The sequence below is a fragment of the Lactuca virosa genome, chromosome 8 (genome assembly GCF_052849685.1).
Source record: "Lactuca virosa cultivar CGN04683 chromosome 8, Lactuca_virosa_CGN04683_v6, whole genome shotgun sequence".
NCBI classification, from domain to species: domain Eukaryota; kingdom Viridiplantae; phylum Streptophyta; class Magnoliopsida; order Asterales; family Asteraceae; genus Lactuca; species Lactuca virosa.
The window spans coordinates 224,981,816-224,999,414 of NC_136433.1; the positions used below are offsets into that span (position 1 = coordinate 224,981,816).

General features: G+C 34.2%; 2 protein-coding genes across 2 annotated transcripts; one reads left to right on the forward strand and one right to left on the reverse strand.

The window, feature by feature from the left end:
• Positions 1-662: 662 nt before the first annotated feature.
• LOC145131293 (protein FAR-RED ELONGATED HYPOCOTYL 3-like) lies at positions 663-3,075 on the reverse strand. Its single transcript, XM_079066007.1, has 6 exons — positions 2,720-3,075; positions 2,389-2,647; positions 2,081-2,171; positions 1,533-1,675; positions 1,396-1,410; positions 663-1,283 (listed from the first exon to the last, which is right to left on the reverse strand). Exons 1-6 carry the CDS (start codon positions 3,073-3,075, stop codon positions 663-665), a joined length of 1,485 nt encoding a protein of 494 aa, XP_078922133.1.
• Positions 3,076-4,917: 1,842 nt separating this feature from the next.
• LOC145133336 (protein STRICTOSIDINE SYNTHASE-LIKE 5-like) lies at positions 4,918-6,521 on the forward strand. The gene is made up of 3 exons (XM_079068281.1): positions 4,918-5,743; positions 5,860-5,992; positions 6,087-6,521. Exons 1-3 carry the CDS (start codon positions 5,007-5,009, stop codon positions 6,366-6,368), a joined length of 1,152 nt encoding a protein of 383 aa, XP_078924407.1. The 5' UTR covers positions 4,918-5,006; the 3' UTR covers positions 6,369-6,521.
• The last annotated feature ends 11,078 nt before the right edge of the window (positions 6,522-17,599 follow it).

The following is a 17,599-nucleotide window of genomic DNA, read 5'->3' on the forward strand; positions in this document are numbered from 1 at the left end:
TATTCATAATTAGTATAAGTTTAGATGCACTTTAATTTCTTTAAGAACATATACATGCTTGTTATGTTACAATTTGATGCTAGTTTCTATATCAAATATAATGAACTTTACTAAATACTTAAAAGATGTTTATATTTTCATGTGAATGTCTACATGTATGTTATACAATTACATGTTTTATTAAAAATATGAAAATTTACATTGTTTATATGTTAACCTTGTGAATATTTAATATGTCAGATTCACAATGTGAATTACAGTACATATTATAACATGTATATTTTATATGTGAGGTTAACAATGTGAATTATGGTACATATAGATCATTAGAACAATTAATTGTTGAGATTCACAATGTGAATTAAATTACATTAAGACAATCTTTAACATGAAAATTTTATATATGAGATTAACAATAATATACATAAATTAAATCATTAGCATGAAATTTTTATTAGAAAATATTCAAAAAACTAACAATAAAAAATATCTTTAACCAAAAACACTAAATTTGAAAAAAATATATTCTATTATTAGAAATAAAGTCTAAAACAATGAATATCAAAATTAACAACAATATTTCAACATTTCTAACCATTGAATGATCACTACAAAAATCAAATCTTATTTTAGTAGTCTTAAAAAGAAAAAATTAGAAATAATCAGCCTTCTGTAACTTCAGATTCTAAATCAGACTTCTTTAACCTCAAAATGCAACTCCTAGCATTGTGATTTGGTTTATGACATAAACTGCACAACCTAGAACCCTTTTTAGATTTCTCAATCACTTTCTCTCTAGTGCTCTTGATTCTTTTACCACTGGTCCATCCCTTGTTTCTGATCCCCTCTGGATTATGAATGTTGATAACATCAGGTACTGCAGCTCCAATAATTTTTTCAATGTGAACTGATCTATTCGAAGATGCCCTTGATGAGGTACATAAAGGAATACCACTATCAACCTCCTGAAGTTGCTTTATATATTTAGCCAACTCATCCTCATTATTTGCTATCTTGTTAATGGACAAACGAAGAATAACATACACATCTTGAATCAAACATTCATTTTTACTGCCTTTATGAGGATATGAGTACTTTTTTCTCAACAATCCATCAGCTATGATATCTTTTCCCCATCTCCTCAAAATGAAATTTGATGGAATTTCATCATACTCTTTCATATTTAATATGAAAAACATATGACGACATAACAATCCTTCCTGGACAAAAAGCATGCAGCTACAACTGATGCTAATGCTATCACCCCTTCTACTAAATACAACCTACAAAAATTATACAAATTAACATCGATTCACATTATTAATCAACAGGACATTAGAAATCATAATACTATAATATAAATATGTACTTCAAATCAAATTCACAAAAAAATACATATTCCATACTAATCTAAAAATTTATAACTTTATAAAAATTCACACTGTGAATTAGCAAAACATCCTACATTCACAGTGTGCATTTTTAAACTACATTTTATATTTAATAAAATGTATTAGGACAAATAGACATACCTTGTAACGAGTATTAGGACAATGAGAAGGAAGACTATTTCGATAAAAATCATCAGAATCTTCATCCTCATTCACATTTTTATCAATCAACTTTTTTTTCTTCTTATCTCTCAAAACATAAACTTCGCTTTCATCTTCAATAACTACAGATTATTGAACACAATAAAACACAGATTTGTATAACTCTTTCTGAATGTCCAAGAAAATATTATGTGTATAAATTTTCGATGTATGCTTTTCAATAGCCAAAGGAGTCCTTAGCTTGGGGGTAGTAGTTGTGGACTGATAATCTAATAAAGATTGATGATGCCTTTGCTTCTCCATTGCACTATCAAACGACATCATGAACTTCACCAAATTTGATTTATGATGCAAAAAATGTGAGAAAGCATAATTCAAACTCTCTGATCTTGAAGTAGTTCGCATCAAACCAGAAAGTTCAAGATCTCTCATAAAAGCCGGAATCCATAAATCCCTTATTTAAAAAACAGACCTTAACCAATCATTTTCTTTTAGATGAAACTTATCTAACATTGTTGACCACGAACTTTCAAAATCTTGTGGAGAACATTGAAGATTCCATATAATATCAAAGAATGTCTTTTGGAAGTTCGGATGGTTATAAACATCAATAGGAATCTAAAAAAAAGAAACACATAAGAATCATTACATATGTTGAATATTTGATGTAATTCATAGTAACATAACATTTGTTTAACATTATGAATTCACAGTGTGATTTATGATTTAGATTTGTTCCTTTCATTATATGCAAATTTACATTGTGAATTCACAATGTGCTTTATGATCTATATGGTTATAAACATATATAGGAATCAAGAAACAAAGAATATACCTTTTCCTCAAGTTTTTGAGTGATGTGCCACATGCATAGTCTATGTTTCGATTCAGGAAAAACAAAATTAACAGCTTTCTTCATTGATGAATCCTGATCTGTTACAATCATCATGGGTGGCTTGACGAATGCTTTACGAAACACTTCAAGCAACCACACATATGCATCTGCTGTCTCACGAGCTAGTAAACAAGCAGCAAAAGTAACACAACGCTTGTGGTAGTCAACTCCAGTAAAAAGAACAAATACCATAGAATACCTGATTTTTTTTTATAAGTATTATTAAAAAGAACAAATACCATAAAAAGAACAAATAAGGATTAAGAATTACTTGTTTGTCTGATAAGTAGCAATAAAAGATACTACATCTCCAAATTCCTTATAGTTAGCTTTCGAAGTATCATCAGCCCAAAAAAGTCCAGTAAGATGATCATCAACATCTTTTTGGACCTCAAATGAAAAATTAGAGAAACACAATTTTCTGTTTGTCAATATATCCACAACCATTTGGGAATCTTTGACACCAATTTTAGAATTCAAATCTCTATGAAAATTTTTAAAGTCAACTGCAGTACCTCCACTAGAATCAAAGCCACCCTTCATACTACTCACCAAGTTATAAGCTTTTGAAGCACCAATGTTACAAGTACCAACCTTATGTATAAATGATTCATCAAGAAAATCCATTGTCCTATTAATCCTTAATAAGTGCAACTGATCTTGAGCAACAAGTTCATGGTTGTGATCTTCAACAAACACATAAATGTAGAACATTAAAGAACATCAGAGATTCTTGAACTTTGAAACAGCAGGGCATCCGTTCTTCTTAGAAGAAGTTCTCCTTCCCTTAACATCTGAAAATTTCACATTAATATTTTCATTCTTGAATGACTCCGTGAAACCAGATCTACTACATGTCGAATATCTAATACGAATTGTGCCATCATTGTATCTTTTTTGACTTGACATATTCACATCAAAACCAGATTCTTTACCATAAGTCTTGTAAAAGTCAAGACCAATGTCCAACGAATCAAACAACAATCATTTGAAAGGCTTCTTATGTATCAACTTATCATAAAGAACAAGCTTAAAAGTTTCAGTATTGTAGAGCTCAAAATCAAAACTATAACAAGAATTACTGTTATTTGAATGATCAATATTCATACTTGAAGATGATTGATCATGAACTGCAAAACCAAACAAAACATCTATTTTATTACATTATATATAAAATGTGAAATTTATATTAAGAAAAAAAAATTACGTGATTGTTCATTAATAGTTGAATGCAAATCTGATCAAGAATTCACAGAACTCATAATGAATCGTCGATGACCTGGAGTTTATATGCAGATTAGAAATTTAGAATTGATAATTATACAAAAAAGGAAACAAATAAACAAGATAATCACAAAAATTTTAAATATATGCATAAGATAAGATAAGATTCTCAAAATCACTAAAAGTTTGGAAAAAACTTAAATGTCAGAAGATGCACAAGATATAATTGATTATCTAAATGTCGAATATGCATTATAGACGAATGATTACAAAAACGATCGAATGAAAAACAGTATACTCAACATACGACATAAAATTAGCAAATTAACAATAAAACATAACAATTTGAAAATTAAACGGTAAAATCAAGAGAATTTTACAATCAGACGATTACAATAACAATGCATCGGAAGAAAAAACGGTAAAATCAAAGTCCATAATTGACCTAATAATCATAAACGAAAGATAATACCTGATTATTAGCTGAAATCTGAAGAAAGTATTAGTAAATTGGATGAAAAAGGTTGAGATTTCGAACAACAAGCGAGATTTTGGATCGATCAGTGTAGTGTTAGAAGATGAAGGACAGTAACAGAAGACACTGAAATCAGAAGACGCTAACGGAGACAAACACGATGTTAAATGAGACGCTGAACTTACCAAAATGCCCCTTCGTGTTTTTTTGGTTAATTATGGATTAATGGCCAAGATTAAAACAAAATAGATGGTTAAGATGGGTTCCTTGGTTCTTTGATTCATATTGGTTCTCTATTGAACTTTTCCATATATATATATATATATATATATATATATATATATATATATATATATATATATATATATATATATATATATATATATATATATATATATATATATATATATATATATATATAAGCAGAATTTTTAATGTCTACAGAAACTCCAAAATCGGATACTTTGGTGGTCTTATAATTTTACATTGCTATTAGCCCTAATATATTCCTTAAACTATAAATATTGTAATATATTTAAGGTTATAAGAAGTTCTTCATATATACTTGGAAAACCAGAGAACCACAAATATAGGTTTTATGATTTCGTGGTTTTTCCAATAATAATGATAATAATAGAAATGATAAACCAATAATATGGTTGATTGGAGTGAGTGGGACGATAATATTGGCCGCTAAAAAAAGGTTCAAGAATAAATAAATAAATAAATAAACATTACACCCCAATTGCGACCAATGAATCCAAATGGTCAACGTAGAACACCTACTTCCCCACACTACAAAATGCCCTGCTAGTGCTAACTTCACATCATCATTATACAAACCCTAATCATACGACTCATGGCTAAGCTAACTGAAATCTCTAAACCTAAAGCGAGCACCTCATGGGGATCTGGTCTCCTGTTTTTCACAGTGGCCATTGTCGCAGTTGCACTAATTGTCGTCCAACTCGATACATACGAGACTGTGGCGTATCCGCTCCACGAGCTTGGTGAAACCATGTACGTACCAGCCAGAAAGAACTCAGCCAGTCTTTCTGGCGTGGAAAAGATAGGGTCTGGTCAACTGATCGCACCCGAGGACATCATCTATGATCCAAAGTCCGGGGTTGCATACACCGGTTGTCACGACGGGTGGATCAAGCGAGTCACGTTAAGTGACTCGTTAACCGAGTCAGTGGTGGAGAATTGGGTTAACACTGGTGGCCGGCCGCTAGGACTGGCGGTTGATGAATCCGGTGATGTTTTTGTTGCCGATGGTTATAAGGGGTTACTTAAAGTAAGTATAGACGATGGTAAAGTAGAGTTATTAACAGATGAGGCTGAAGGCGTAAAGGTTGGGTTAGCAGATGGTGTAGTGGTCACGAAAAGTGGTATGGTTTATTTCACGGATGCAACGTATAAATATAACTACAGGTCCGCGTTGAATGACCTTTTGGAGGGTCGACCTCATGGTAGATTATTGAGCTATGACCCATCAACAAAACAAACAAAAGTTATCGCAAGGGACCTCTATTTTGCTAATGGTGTTGAACTTTCACCCGATCAAGACTTTGTGATCTTCTGTGAGACATTCATGTACGTAATATAAGTTTTGTAGTTCACTGTTTGTAGGATAGAATCCGCTTCTGCTTGATGATTTTCTAGTAGTCCATAATTATGAGCTTAGAATTTGTGTTTTTAATTTATTGCAGGAGGAGGTGCTCTAGATACTACTTAGAAGGGGAAAAGAAGGGAACTATCGATATTTTTGCAAAGAACTTACCTGGTTTACCCGACAATGTACGATATGATGGCAATGGGCACTATTGGATGGCACTACCATGGGTACGTATAATACGGCTAGCTTCTTAATAATATGATCTATGTTATAACTATAAAATTCAACCTTGTGACAAGTTTTGTGTCCATATATATGCAGGACAATTCCCTTATGTTTACATACACACAGAAATACCCGTTTGTGCGCAAGATTTTTGCATTTACACTAAAGCACCTACGTAAAATGCCCGATCTCATGAAATTTGGTGGAGTTATTGTGTTAGATTTGGAAGGAAAGGTGGTTGGAGGGTATTATGATGAGACATGGGGAATGACATCAGCAGGAGTAAAGATCGGGGAAAGTTTGTACTTGGGTTCAGTCACAAAACCATACATAACACGTTTAAATCTTACTCAACATCCTCTTAGTTTGATTTCTTGATGTAAATTGTTTTTGGTATTCAATCATATAGTGAAGCTATGAATACCCTTACAGCCTTACTTTTTCTTGCCTTTTCTAGATAACTAGCTGGTTTTTTCCTTGTGTAATCATTAACATATATTAATGTAATTACAAGACGTACCCTTTTAAATATATTCTTACGTGAAGTTAACTTATATAATTATTGTTCATATTAAATTAAATATACCTAACATATATATCTAAAAAATGTCACATAAGCAATTATATTAATTTTTTAAATATAATATAATTATTATGTATGCTAATTATCAAAATATTAATAATAATATAAAAGATATAAATTAACAATGACAAATTTAATTTAATTAATAGAGAAAGAACGGATAGAAAGCAATCGAAGACGTCAAAAACAAAAGTTGCCAATCAAATGATTGAGATGGATGGATCATCCACTACAAAGCAACAACGATAATGGTACAATAAGTATTACGATATATTTGTAATTTTATTAGTGTTTTACGCATAAGTTTATGTATTTTAAATTCTATTGATTTGTATATCCATTTTTAATTACTAATAGTGTACTCAACTTATATATGACTTTACCTTTGTGATTCGTTAAGAAAATTCTATAATACAATACTATATTTTACAAATCAAAATTAAAATATACAAATAATCTAAGTAACTATTGTTAAGTTATAACCTTTTTATGAAAGATATGAACTCTAGACTATATATAAATTTAAATCGTTACTATATGTACCTGTCGTTAATGTAAAATATCAATCACATACTTATTCATTTATATACAAGGGGTACACCAACAATTTTGATAGGAGATACATATATATAGAATAAGCATAAATTTATTCATGATATACATTTTAATTATAATAAAAAACATATGTGACATGAACATGCATTTATTATTATTATTTTTGTTTGGAATATATATATATATATATATATATATATATATATATATATATATATATATATATATATATATATATATATATATAATAAATAGCAATTTTTTTATTTCATAATTAGATTATTTTATTGCGATGAGACTTTTATATCAAGTTATGAGCTTCCCATGTGATTTGAATCCCTAGATTCATAAGATAATAAAGTATTGGGCTAGTGAACTTTTTGTAATGAGCGGACTATTAGTGCTTGGTCTAAGAAAATTAATTTTGTATTTAGATTTTTTTTGATCAACTGTTTTGTTCTAAAATCATGTAAATCAAAATGGAAAAGGCATTCTCCATTTAATTTGGCTGAATAAACCAAATTAGCAGAAAAAGGTATATGAGTTATCGAGTTTTTCTTGGTTATTTTCATCACTGCTAGCATATCTTTCACTGGCTTCACGAGTTTATAAATGAAATGGAAGCAAAATAAACACAGAAAATAAAGGAAAATGAGTGGAAAGATATATTATGTTTGTGTGTTCCCAAATTCAAAAGTAAGGGAGAAAAATGTAAGTGTTAGATGTTAGAGAACAAAATGTAGGTGTAAAGCGTAGAAAAAAATAGTGATTATAGCGACTGCTTAATATATATTTTTTATATTAGTTTTACGTGTACAATCGATAAATGACAAAGCCTTATATTTATACTGAATTACCTTCTCTTCAAATCGGTTCATTTTAGAAAGAAAGTTAGGAAAGATTATCAGTAATCTTTATTTGTATTATTTCCGCTTTCTTCCATTGAAAACCTGGAAACATTTTTTTTTTCTCTTTCATCTATTCCTTTCACTTCTCAAGGATTTGGGAACATAGCGTTAGTTAGTGACAGAATACATGTAAGGACAGATTTCTGTCGTTAATCTGCATGCATCATTTGTTAATCCGAGCAAATCTGATGTCATCTCAAAGTTTTTCATTTTGTTATTTGTTTGTATTTTTTGCTGTTTATTCTGTATTTTTGCCACTTTTCCGCTAGTTTCTTCCTTTATAAAAATCATTGTCGATCTAAAAAAAATAAATTAATCTCGTCGCTTTATTTTCGTATTTCACAAATGTGTCCCTAACCGATATTTTAGTCAAAGCATGAATCTCGTTATCTGGATATAACAAGATCCTTAAAACTCTCAGGTACAGCTACAATCTCAATTAAATACTATATAAGCTTTCAATATTTACTGCACATGGGATCTTGCGCCTCGTGGTGCTGGTAAATGAATTCTTTATTTTTAGTCAACCTAGAGCCTTTCTAATAATTTCTTTTGTTTATCTCATTGTAATGTATTAATAATCAATGGCATAAAGAATGAATTTTGTTACCATGGTATTTAGGTTTCATTTATTGATTTATATAAAAAGAAACTTATAGATAGCTGACTATGTCATAATGTCAAGATAATATATGTTAACGTTCGCAATATATCACATATTTATGGTTTGCATGTTCATTCTTTCCCATGCTAAATTACTACTATATAATTGTTTACTGAAAATAAATTATTTATTTAGCAAAAACCAATTATATCAAAAATAAAAGCCGCCAACAAAGACCTGGAAAGATATTAAAACAAAACGAAGTGAAAACAACAAAAACAAAGACGTCAATCCAAGAAACCACCATAAAGCTTAAGAGATATGCAGAAATGACTCAAAAGATTGACTTATTATGTGCCATCAAATCCACATAACCAACTTTTAGTGCCAGAATACCATTGTCATTGGTAATATGTAGGAAAACACAATTTATCGACGGATCGGAATCCTGACAATGAGAAAATTGGTGTGGTGAATTTATTATGATGGATTTCCCATGGAATGTGACGTATGATAAAAAAATCTATGGTTGTACGATAGCTTATTTTATCTGACTTTTGTGACAGAATACTGATGGAACATATTATTGATGGTATGATACCACACTTGTTACGGTCCATGTAGACGTCACGTTATATTTGCCACACTTCAGCCAAAACTTGTCATTTGCATGGCACGGGTTACTATACTTGTCATGTTATTTTTTTTAATTAATATAGAAAATAAATATTTCAAACATATTATTTTTTTAAAAAAACTAAATTTTTTTTAAACATAAAATAAAAATACAACACACCAAAAAAAATATCATAGAAATTCAAAGGGAAAACTACAATAAAGTCCTTACATATTAACATCATAATCGATTTAGTCGTTATATCTTTTTTTATTCAATTAAGTTCTAAAAACCGGTAATCGAATTCAATTTAACCTTTTTACCCAGTCAATAGGTCAACCAACTTTCAAAAATTATATTTTTGGTCCAGATTTCAAAACTTATTACAAATTTGGTCAAAAATTTACACTTTTGGCCCAAATTTTAAATTTTATTATGAATTTTGTCCAAAATTTACCTTTTTTGCCCAAATTTTAAAATTTTGTTATGAATTCATCATAACTTTAGTTTTTTTTATAACTTTTTTTCTCTAAATTTTGTTTCGAATATGTTTTTTTTTCTTTATAAAATCATATTTATACAAAAAAAAACATATTTTCACATAAAAAATCTTATACTTTCTATACAAAAACTTTTTTGTATACAAAATACCTATTTATAAAAATATGTATTTAATAAGTACATAAATTTATACAAATATGTTTTTATAAGTAAAATGTATATACAGACATGTATTTTACAAAAATAAATGTATACAGATTCATATTCCTAGGCACAAAACAAATTATTTTGTAAAAACATTTTTATGCAAAACACATATTTATAAAAAAAATGCATACAAACATCTATGTCATAATAAACGTATACTTTTCTTTTGTAAAAACATATTTATATGCACCCAAATAAATGTTTGTATACATTTCTTTTGTAAAAACATATATATATATATATATATATATATATATATATATATATATATATATATATATATATATATATATATATATATATATATATATAAACACCTATGTTGTAATAAATGCATTTGTATTCAAACATGTTTATATATAAAATGTATACAAACACGTATTATATAAAAAAAATTATTTAAACACGTTTTTATAAAAGAAATATATACAAACACGATTTTATAAAAAAAATATAGATACACACCTATTTGTGCACACACACACATACATACATACATACATACATACATACATACATACATATTTATATATATATATATATATATATATATATATATATATATATATATATACATGTTGACTATGAAAATATATGCTTGTTTATATTTTTTTTATAAATATGTGTTTGTATACAAATGTATTTATAATAAAAATAGGCGTTTGTATACTTTTTTTTTGTAAAATACGTATTTGTATACATTTTTTTTTATAAAAACGAATTTGTATATATTTATGTACTTAATAAATACATATTTTTATAAATAGATATTTCGTATACAAAAAGTTTTTATATAGAAAATATAAGATTTTTTATGTGAAACTATGTTTCTTTTTTTTGTATAAATATGATTTTATAAAGAAAAAACATATTCGAAACAAAGTTTTGAGAAAAAAAAAGTTGTAAAAAACTAAAGTTAGGATGAATTCATATCAAAACTCTAAAATTTGGGCCAAAAGGGTAAATTTTGGACCAAATTTGTAATAAAATTTAAAATTTGGGCGAAAAGTGTAAATGTTGGACCAAATTTGTAATAAATATTGAAATTTGGGCCAAAAATGTAATTTTTGAAAGTTGGATGACCTGTTGACCAGGTAAAAGGGTTAAATTGAATACGATTACCGGTTTTTAGGACTTAATTGAATAAAAAAAAGATATAAGGGCTAAATCGATTATGAAGCCAATATGTAAGGATTTTATTGCAGTTTTCCCAAATTCAAATTATGAACCTAGAAATGTAAAAAAACGAAACCATGAAAATTAAAAAAGTAAAAGCCAGATGTTATATTTTTTTGCAAGCCAGATGTTACTCTTGATTAGTCCTTGAAACTTTTCAAGACCTTTAAGACACCCACTAACCTCTTGACATATAAGATTCTCTTTGTCAAGGAACATTACTTGACAAACAAATATTCAAGAGTCAATGCAGTTTCTTATCAAGACAAACACTTCACACAATTGGTCTTAGTTGGTCTTTGTTTTATCCAAAACATCACAACTTACCAATTTCAAATGTACAAGGGTAGAAAACATTTTACTCTACATTTGTTGATATGTCACTCAATATACAATCTTGGAGTATGGCTCTAGGATTTGATTTTGGAACGAAGTTTGATTTATCTTCTTTCTTTAACCATTTCAACAATTCACGATTCTTCTTCTTAGACATACAAATGCACTAAGATGTCCTTAGAGGATCAATTGTGATATGGTTTCATAATCACTAAGATAATCATAAAACACGATACTCAAGTACTCTCCCATCTTTTCAGATTGGAGAAACTTTTATCTTTCTGCTGACTTTGATTCTTCTTATTCGTTCTGCTATACATTGAGACTTTTCAATGACTCAGAATTATACTTAATCTTGTAAGCATAACCATATTTACTAACTTTAGTAAACCATAACGAATAGTCTTATTGTTCTTTGTGGTGGACCTGACCAGCGCCCAACCAGGTGTACCTGATCCCCTAGTCCTTCAATTGACTCACATTTACATGTGAACAATGAATTAGTCTTAGTTTCCCAAAGATGAAGGTTCTCATTCATCACACAATACAAGTTGCATGATTCCAAGTTTCTATCCAACTGAAACTTGGGTGATGATAATCCTTCCTTGTTTGGTAAATCTAGACACTACCACAAACGAAAGAATCAAATCTATAATGCTAAAATAGAAACATACAAACATCAATTTTCACAAATGCCATTGCAAGGACATATAAATTAGATAAAAATCAAAATTTTATTTATTTATAAAAGGTGCGGAAAACTTTTCCTTACAATGCAATTACAAATGAAAACTATGTTACTACAAATTTCTAAGCAATCTATCATAACTCTTAAGCAGCAGCTCAAAAAATCCGATCATCGAACCATGCGATTGAAATCCATCTCTTCGCGATCAGACTCTGCATGCCTTTCCTTTAAGCTTCCTTTGATCCTACAAAACATCAAAATGTAATCTTATCACATCATGTATTAAGAATCTACAAACAGGAATTTAATAGAGTTTGATAGTGGATTTACCTGAAGTAGAGTCAAACCTTTTTTATTTTACCATATCTTAGATCTCTCAGGTAATCAGGGCAGCTTTGCTTCCAATTTCCCTTCAAATGGCAGTAGAAACAAATGAACTCTTTGGAATTTGCACATGGAACTATCTAAGAACTGGCTTTTTCTCTTATGGTCAAATCTTTTGACCATAGCCAATTCCCTTCCCATAGGAGAAGGAATCTTTTCTGGACTATCTATGTCATTGCCTATGTCCATGGCAACTTGGGAAGTAGATCTTCAAATAAAATTTTCTTGACCATTGCGCCAAATCATTTATGATTCAGCAGCAATAAGCAAATAGGTAAGATCAATAAGGGTCACGTCGCGGTCTGTCATATAGTAGTCTTTAACAAACTGACTATATGATTCGGGGAGTGACTGAAGAACCAAGTCAACAGCCAACTTCCTCGGGAAAGCGACACCCAACATTCCCAGCTTATCAATGTAGCACCTGGTTCTTGGTACGTATTATTTTATTTAAATCTTTGAGTATTTTGCATTTTGGCCTTGGACTCGGTGAGTCAAAGGCTCGACTCGCCGAGTAGAAGCGGGAAGGGGCACGAGGTTTAAGTTGTGGACTCGCCGAGTCGGGTTCCGGACTCGGCGAGTAGCCGCTGTCTGGACAAAAACCCTAATCCAGGGGCTTGCACCCTATTTAAACACTCTAACTCGGCCTCCCTTGTCCCTAACACTTCCAGAAGAGCTGTAGAGCGAAACCCTAGCCCCCATATTGTTCTTGTGAGTGATTTTGGCATTATGAAGGAAGTTTGGAGCTTAGAAGAAGAAGGAGAAGGTTGAAGAGTGCAAGGAGGGGAAGTAGATCCGAAATCTACACTGTGGGAAGCTTCCAGTCAGGTAGAAAAGTTCCTACCTTGATCACTAGTTCATTAGATTTCCTTTTTGTCCCAAATTTGTGGTTTTCAAGCCCTAAAACCTCAAACTCCATGTGTTTATGCTCTATGTTCTGAAAGGACTTCAGATCTGGACCTTAGGGATATCTTAGAAGTGTAAAGTCTCTGTGGTTGAAGTGATTGAGGTCCCTATTGAGTGTTTGATCTCATAAAGAGCTTGGATTTGCCTTTTGGAGCTCATAGGGCCACGCATGCACGTAAAGTTTGCAACTTTACGTGATAAGCATGCCCTAGGAGCTTAGATCTATGGTTTGGAACCATTGCATGCCTAAGAATTGGTCTGTTTGGAAGGAGGGTTGAAGGGACTCGGCGAGTACCAAAGTGCACTCGGCGAGTTCTATGAAGATGGTCTTAGACTCGACGAGTTGGATGAACCACTCGGCGAGTCCTATGAAGATTGCATGCGACTCGACGAGTTGTTCTTCCAACTCGGCGAGTCATATGAACAGTTACTGAGTTAAGAGGGGTTTAAGTGTAGAAGGTCCAACCCTTCGTAACTGCTCGCAGAATTAGCAATTTATCGAGTAGCAAAAGTCCCAGAAACCCAAATCCTCAAGATGGATGCTCTGGTGAGAATTTGGGAGCGAGTAGGAGATCTGCTCGTAGGGACTCGGCGAGTTGTTCTCGGACTCGGCGAGTCGGATCGCGAGCCGGTCTAATCGTCCCAAGTAGTGAGTTAGGGTGACTCAGTGAGTAGGAAAAAGGGACTTGATGAGTTAGTACGGGAATAGTGGGAGAGGGACTCGGCGAGTCCAGTCAACTGGAAGTTGACTTTGACCAAGGAGTTGACCTTGGACCAGGGGAAGGTCAGTCATTTGACCTAAGGGTATTTATGAGTGACTAATCGATGTTTATGGACTTATAGCCGGAGGATTACCGGTGCAGCAGTCAGATGTCTAGCGAGCAGACTTCCAGCAGCTACTTTTCGAGGTGAGTTACCTTCCAGTAGCGGTGGGTCTACGGCCACAATGCCGGCCCACCAGTAGGAGTTGTATGTTGGATGATTGTCTTTGTGATATCATCTAGGTTTGCTACTACCTGATATGGTATGTGCTAGTATGATATGATGTTATATGCTAGTAGCAGTAGGGGAGATAGTCCCCAAGATTTCCGGTCGATAGGGCCGAAAGGGGTAGTCATACCCAGTCATGTTAGACAGATTATGGTTATGTGATATATGTTATGTGGTAGTAGTAGAGGGGTGAAATAGTCCCCAGTATCCGGTCGAAAGGACCGAAGGGGAGGCCAGCACCCAGATATGCTAGGCAGTATCCGGTCGAAAGGACCGAAGGGGAGGCCAGCACCCAAATATGATGGGCAGTATCCGGTCGAAAGGACTGAAGGGGTAGGTCGGCACCCAGATATGCCTGACAGTATCTGTATGTTATGTGATTGTATGGTATGTGGTACGATGGGGGAACTCACTAAGCTTCGTGCTTACAGCTTACAGTTTTGTTTCAGGTACCTCTTCAGCGAAGGGGAAGGAGCTGGCGCGGTAGCGGCACATCATACACACACACATTGGTTTTCCGCACTATGAGATGTTCTGGGATTGTACTTTGACATTATTATTATTATTTTATGATTTGGTTTTAGACATAAGATATATTTTATGAGATGATATGATCGGATGATGTTTTACTACAAATGTTTTGCAAACCATTTATTTTAAACGAAAATTTTGGGCGTAAAAATTGGGTCGTTACAAGTTGGTATCAGAGCCCTGGTTTGAGGGATTCGGACACACCTTCGGGGTGTCTGGACTCAAATCAAGGGATTAAAAGAGTTTTATAAATAAATGATTTTCTAAAGGCTAAGTAAAAGAGTTTCGAGAAAGAACAAAGTGTGTGATGTGCGCGACCGGCCGAGCTCAAGTAAGTTTTCCCCAAAGTACCCATACAAGTTTATGTTATAATTATCAGTTTCAGTTTCAGTAGAACAGCATGCTAGAATAGGACTAAGGATCTAGGAATAATGCCTTATGTGCCTGCTTTAAGTGTTCCAGCTTCATGAGAATTGCATGCTAGTACTAAGTAGACAGTAGTAGGGTAGCCTGTTTAGGTTATGCCCGATAGTATGAGCTTAGCATTGTATGCTAGTACAGATCAGTCAGTATGATAGCCAGAGTAGTATATACTTGATTATGTGTACTCAATGCCCGAATGCTGCTTGCTATGTGCTTTTAGGAGTTCTAGTTGTCTTTCACTAACTAGTAAACGAATATGTTAAGTTACATATTGCAAGGACTAAATAATTTCAGAAGGTTGGGTCTAGCCCTATTTCGCAGCTCTTGTTTGAGTCCAACCGTTGTAGGGTGGGACCTCTCATTCGAAGAATTATCTAGTATGAGTAATATGTAATAGTATTCGAGAGCTAGTTAGGGGAAGGAAGCAGGGACTTCTTATGCAGCTGATGGCAGAGAGTGGGATGGCGATTACCTAGGGCAAGCCTAGGACGAGAGTAGCATGAGATCAGCAGTAGTAGTAGAAGGGACTTAGTGGAATCGAGGCTGTTCTTGAGGAAAGTACGGATAGATGTGGAAAGTAGTATGGGCCCGTACTACTGAAAGCAGAGGATCCGTACTTGAATTGAGAAAGGTTGAGGCGAGACTAGGAACCTTGTAGTAGATGTAATCCCTCTAAGGTGTGTCAGTACCACCAACAGTTGTCGTTATGTATTACAGAATGGTGGTACTACGTTCGAGGCCAGCAGTTGGCAGTTCGGGAGAGGGATCGGGTTCGGGTTCAGGTTCCGAACCAGTGGATGAGAGGCTACGCGAGTTCATCGCGTCAGAGATCACCAGAGGCATCCTTGAGTCGACCCCCATCATCTTCGGGTCGATCAAGGAAGGGATAGTTGAGCTGATGGAGGACCGCCTCAAGGCGTTCAGGAGTAACTTGGCATCTGGCCAGTCAGGATCTCGCACACTGTCCTTTAAGGACTTCAGGGGCAGTGGTGCGCCAGATTTCCATGGGGCGAAGGACCCCATTGCTGCCAGACGATGGATTACAGACATTGAGTCTGCACAGCTGACCAGCTTCTGCCCTGAGGGGTCGAAGGTACGATTTGCAGCAGGATGTCTGAGGGACCGGGCTAGGGATTGGTGGGAGTCGGTTGGTGACTCTCTGGGAGCCTCGGCTATTGAGGCTATGACATGGTCAGACTTTGTGACACGGTTCAGAGCGGAGTTCGCACCTGCAGTGGAGCTCCAGCAGTTAGCCAGGGAGTTCTTGGATATGAGGCAGACCACGGAGACTGTGGCGGAGATCATCGCCAAGTTTCGGGAGAGGGCGTTACTGGTGCCCCAGTATGCGGGCGACAAGGACATGAGGAGGACCCGCTATCATGATATGCTACGAGCTGACATCCGTGAGCATGTTAGCTTTTCAGCTTGTCCTACTCTGGATTCCATGATTGCCAGGGCAAGGGAGAGGGAGATTGATCTGGAGCATATCCGGAAGAGGAAGGCAGAAGAGAGGCAGGTTACGGGGGCTTCGGGGAAGAAGCCCAAGGGATTAGATGCTGGGCCGAAAGGCCAACAGAGCCGAGCCCGCTGTAGGAAATGCGGCAAGGCGCATGAGGGGGCATGTAGAGTGGGATCGCCGGGCTGCTACAAGTGCGGCAAGATGGGGCACTTCAGTAGGGATTGTACCGCCCCTGCACCTGTATTACAGACGTCAGAGTTGCTGTGTTTCCACTGCAACCAGAGGGGCCACAAGAAGGCCAATTGCCCCCAGTTGACAGCAGCAGCGCCAGTGAGGGCGCCAGCTCCAGCGACCCTGCGGATTACCGATGGCCGGCAGGGCAAGGCAGAGGCTCCAGTGGTGAGGAGTCGGGCATTTCAGCTGACTACCGAGGAGGCACGCGCTGCACCCGATGTGGTGACGAGTATGATTCTTTCCCTCTGATTTATTTTTATGGTGTCTATGTTATTGATATGTGCTCGGTTTAGGATCGTTCCATGTGAACGGCATCCCGGTTCAGGTGTTGTTTGATTCGGGCGCTACTCGATCATTCGTCTCTCTTGCGCTTAACAAGAAGTTTCCTGCGTCTTCGGGCATGTTGGACTGCCCTCTAGAGGTCGAGATTGCGGACGACCGGTCAGTGCGAGCATCTGAGGTCTTCCGAGATTGTGTGCTGAGGTTATTTGAGGAGCGCTACTTGGTA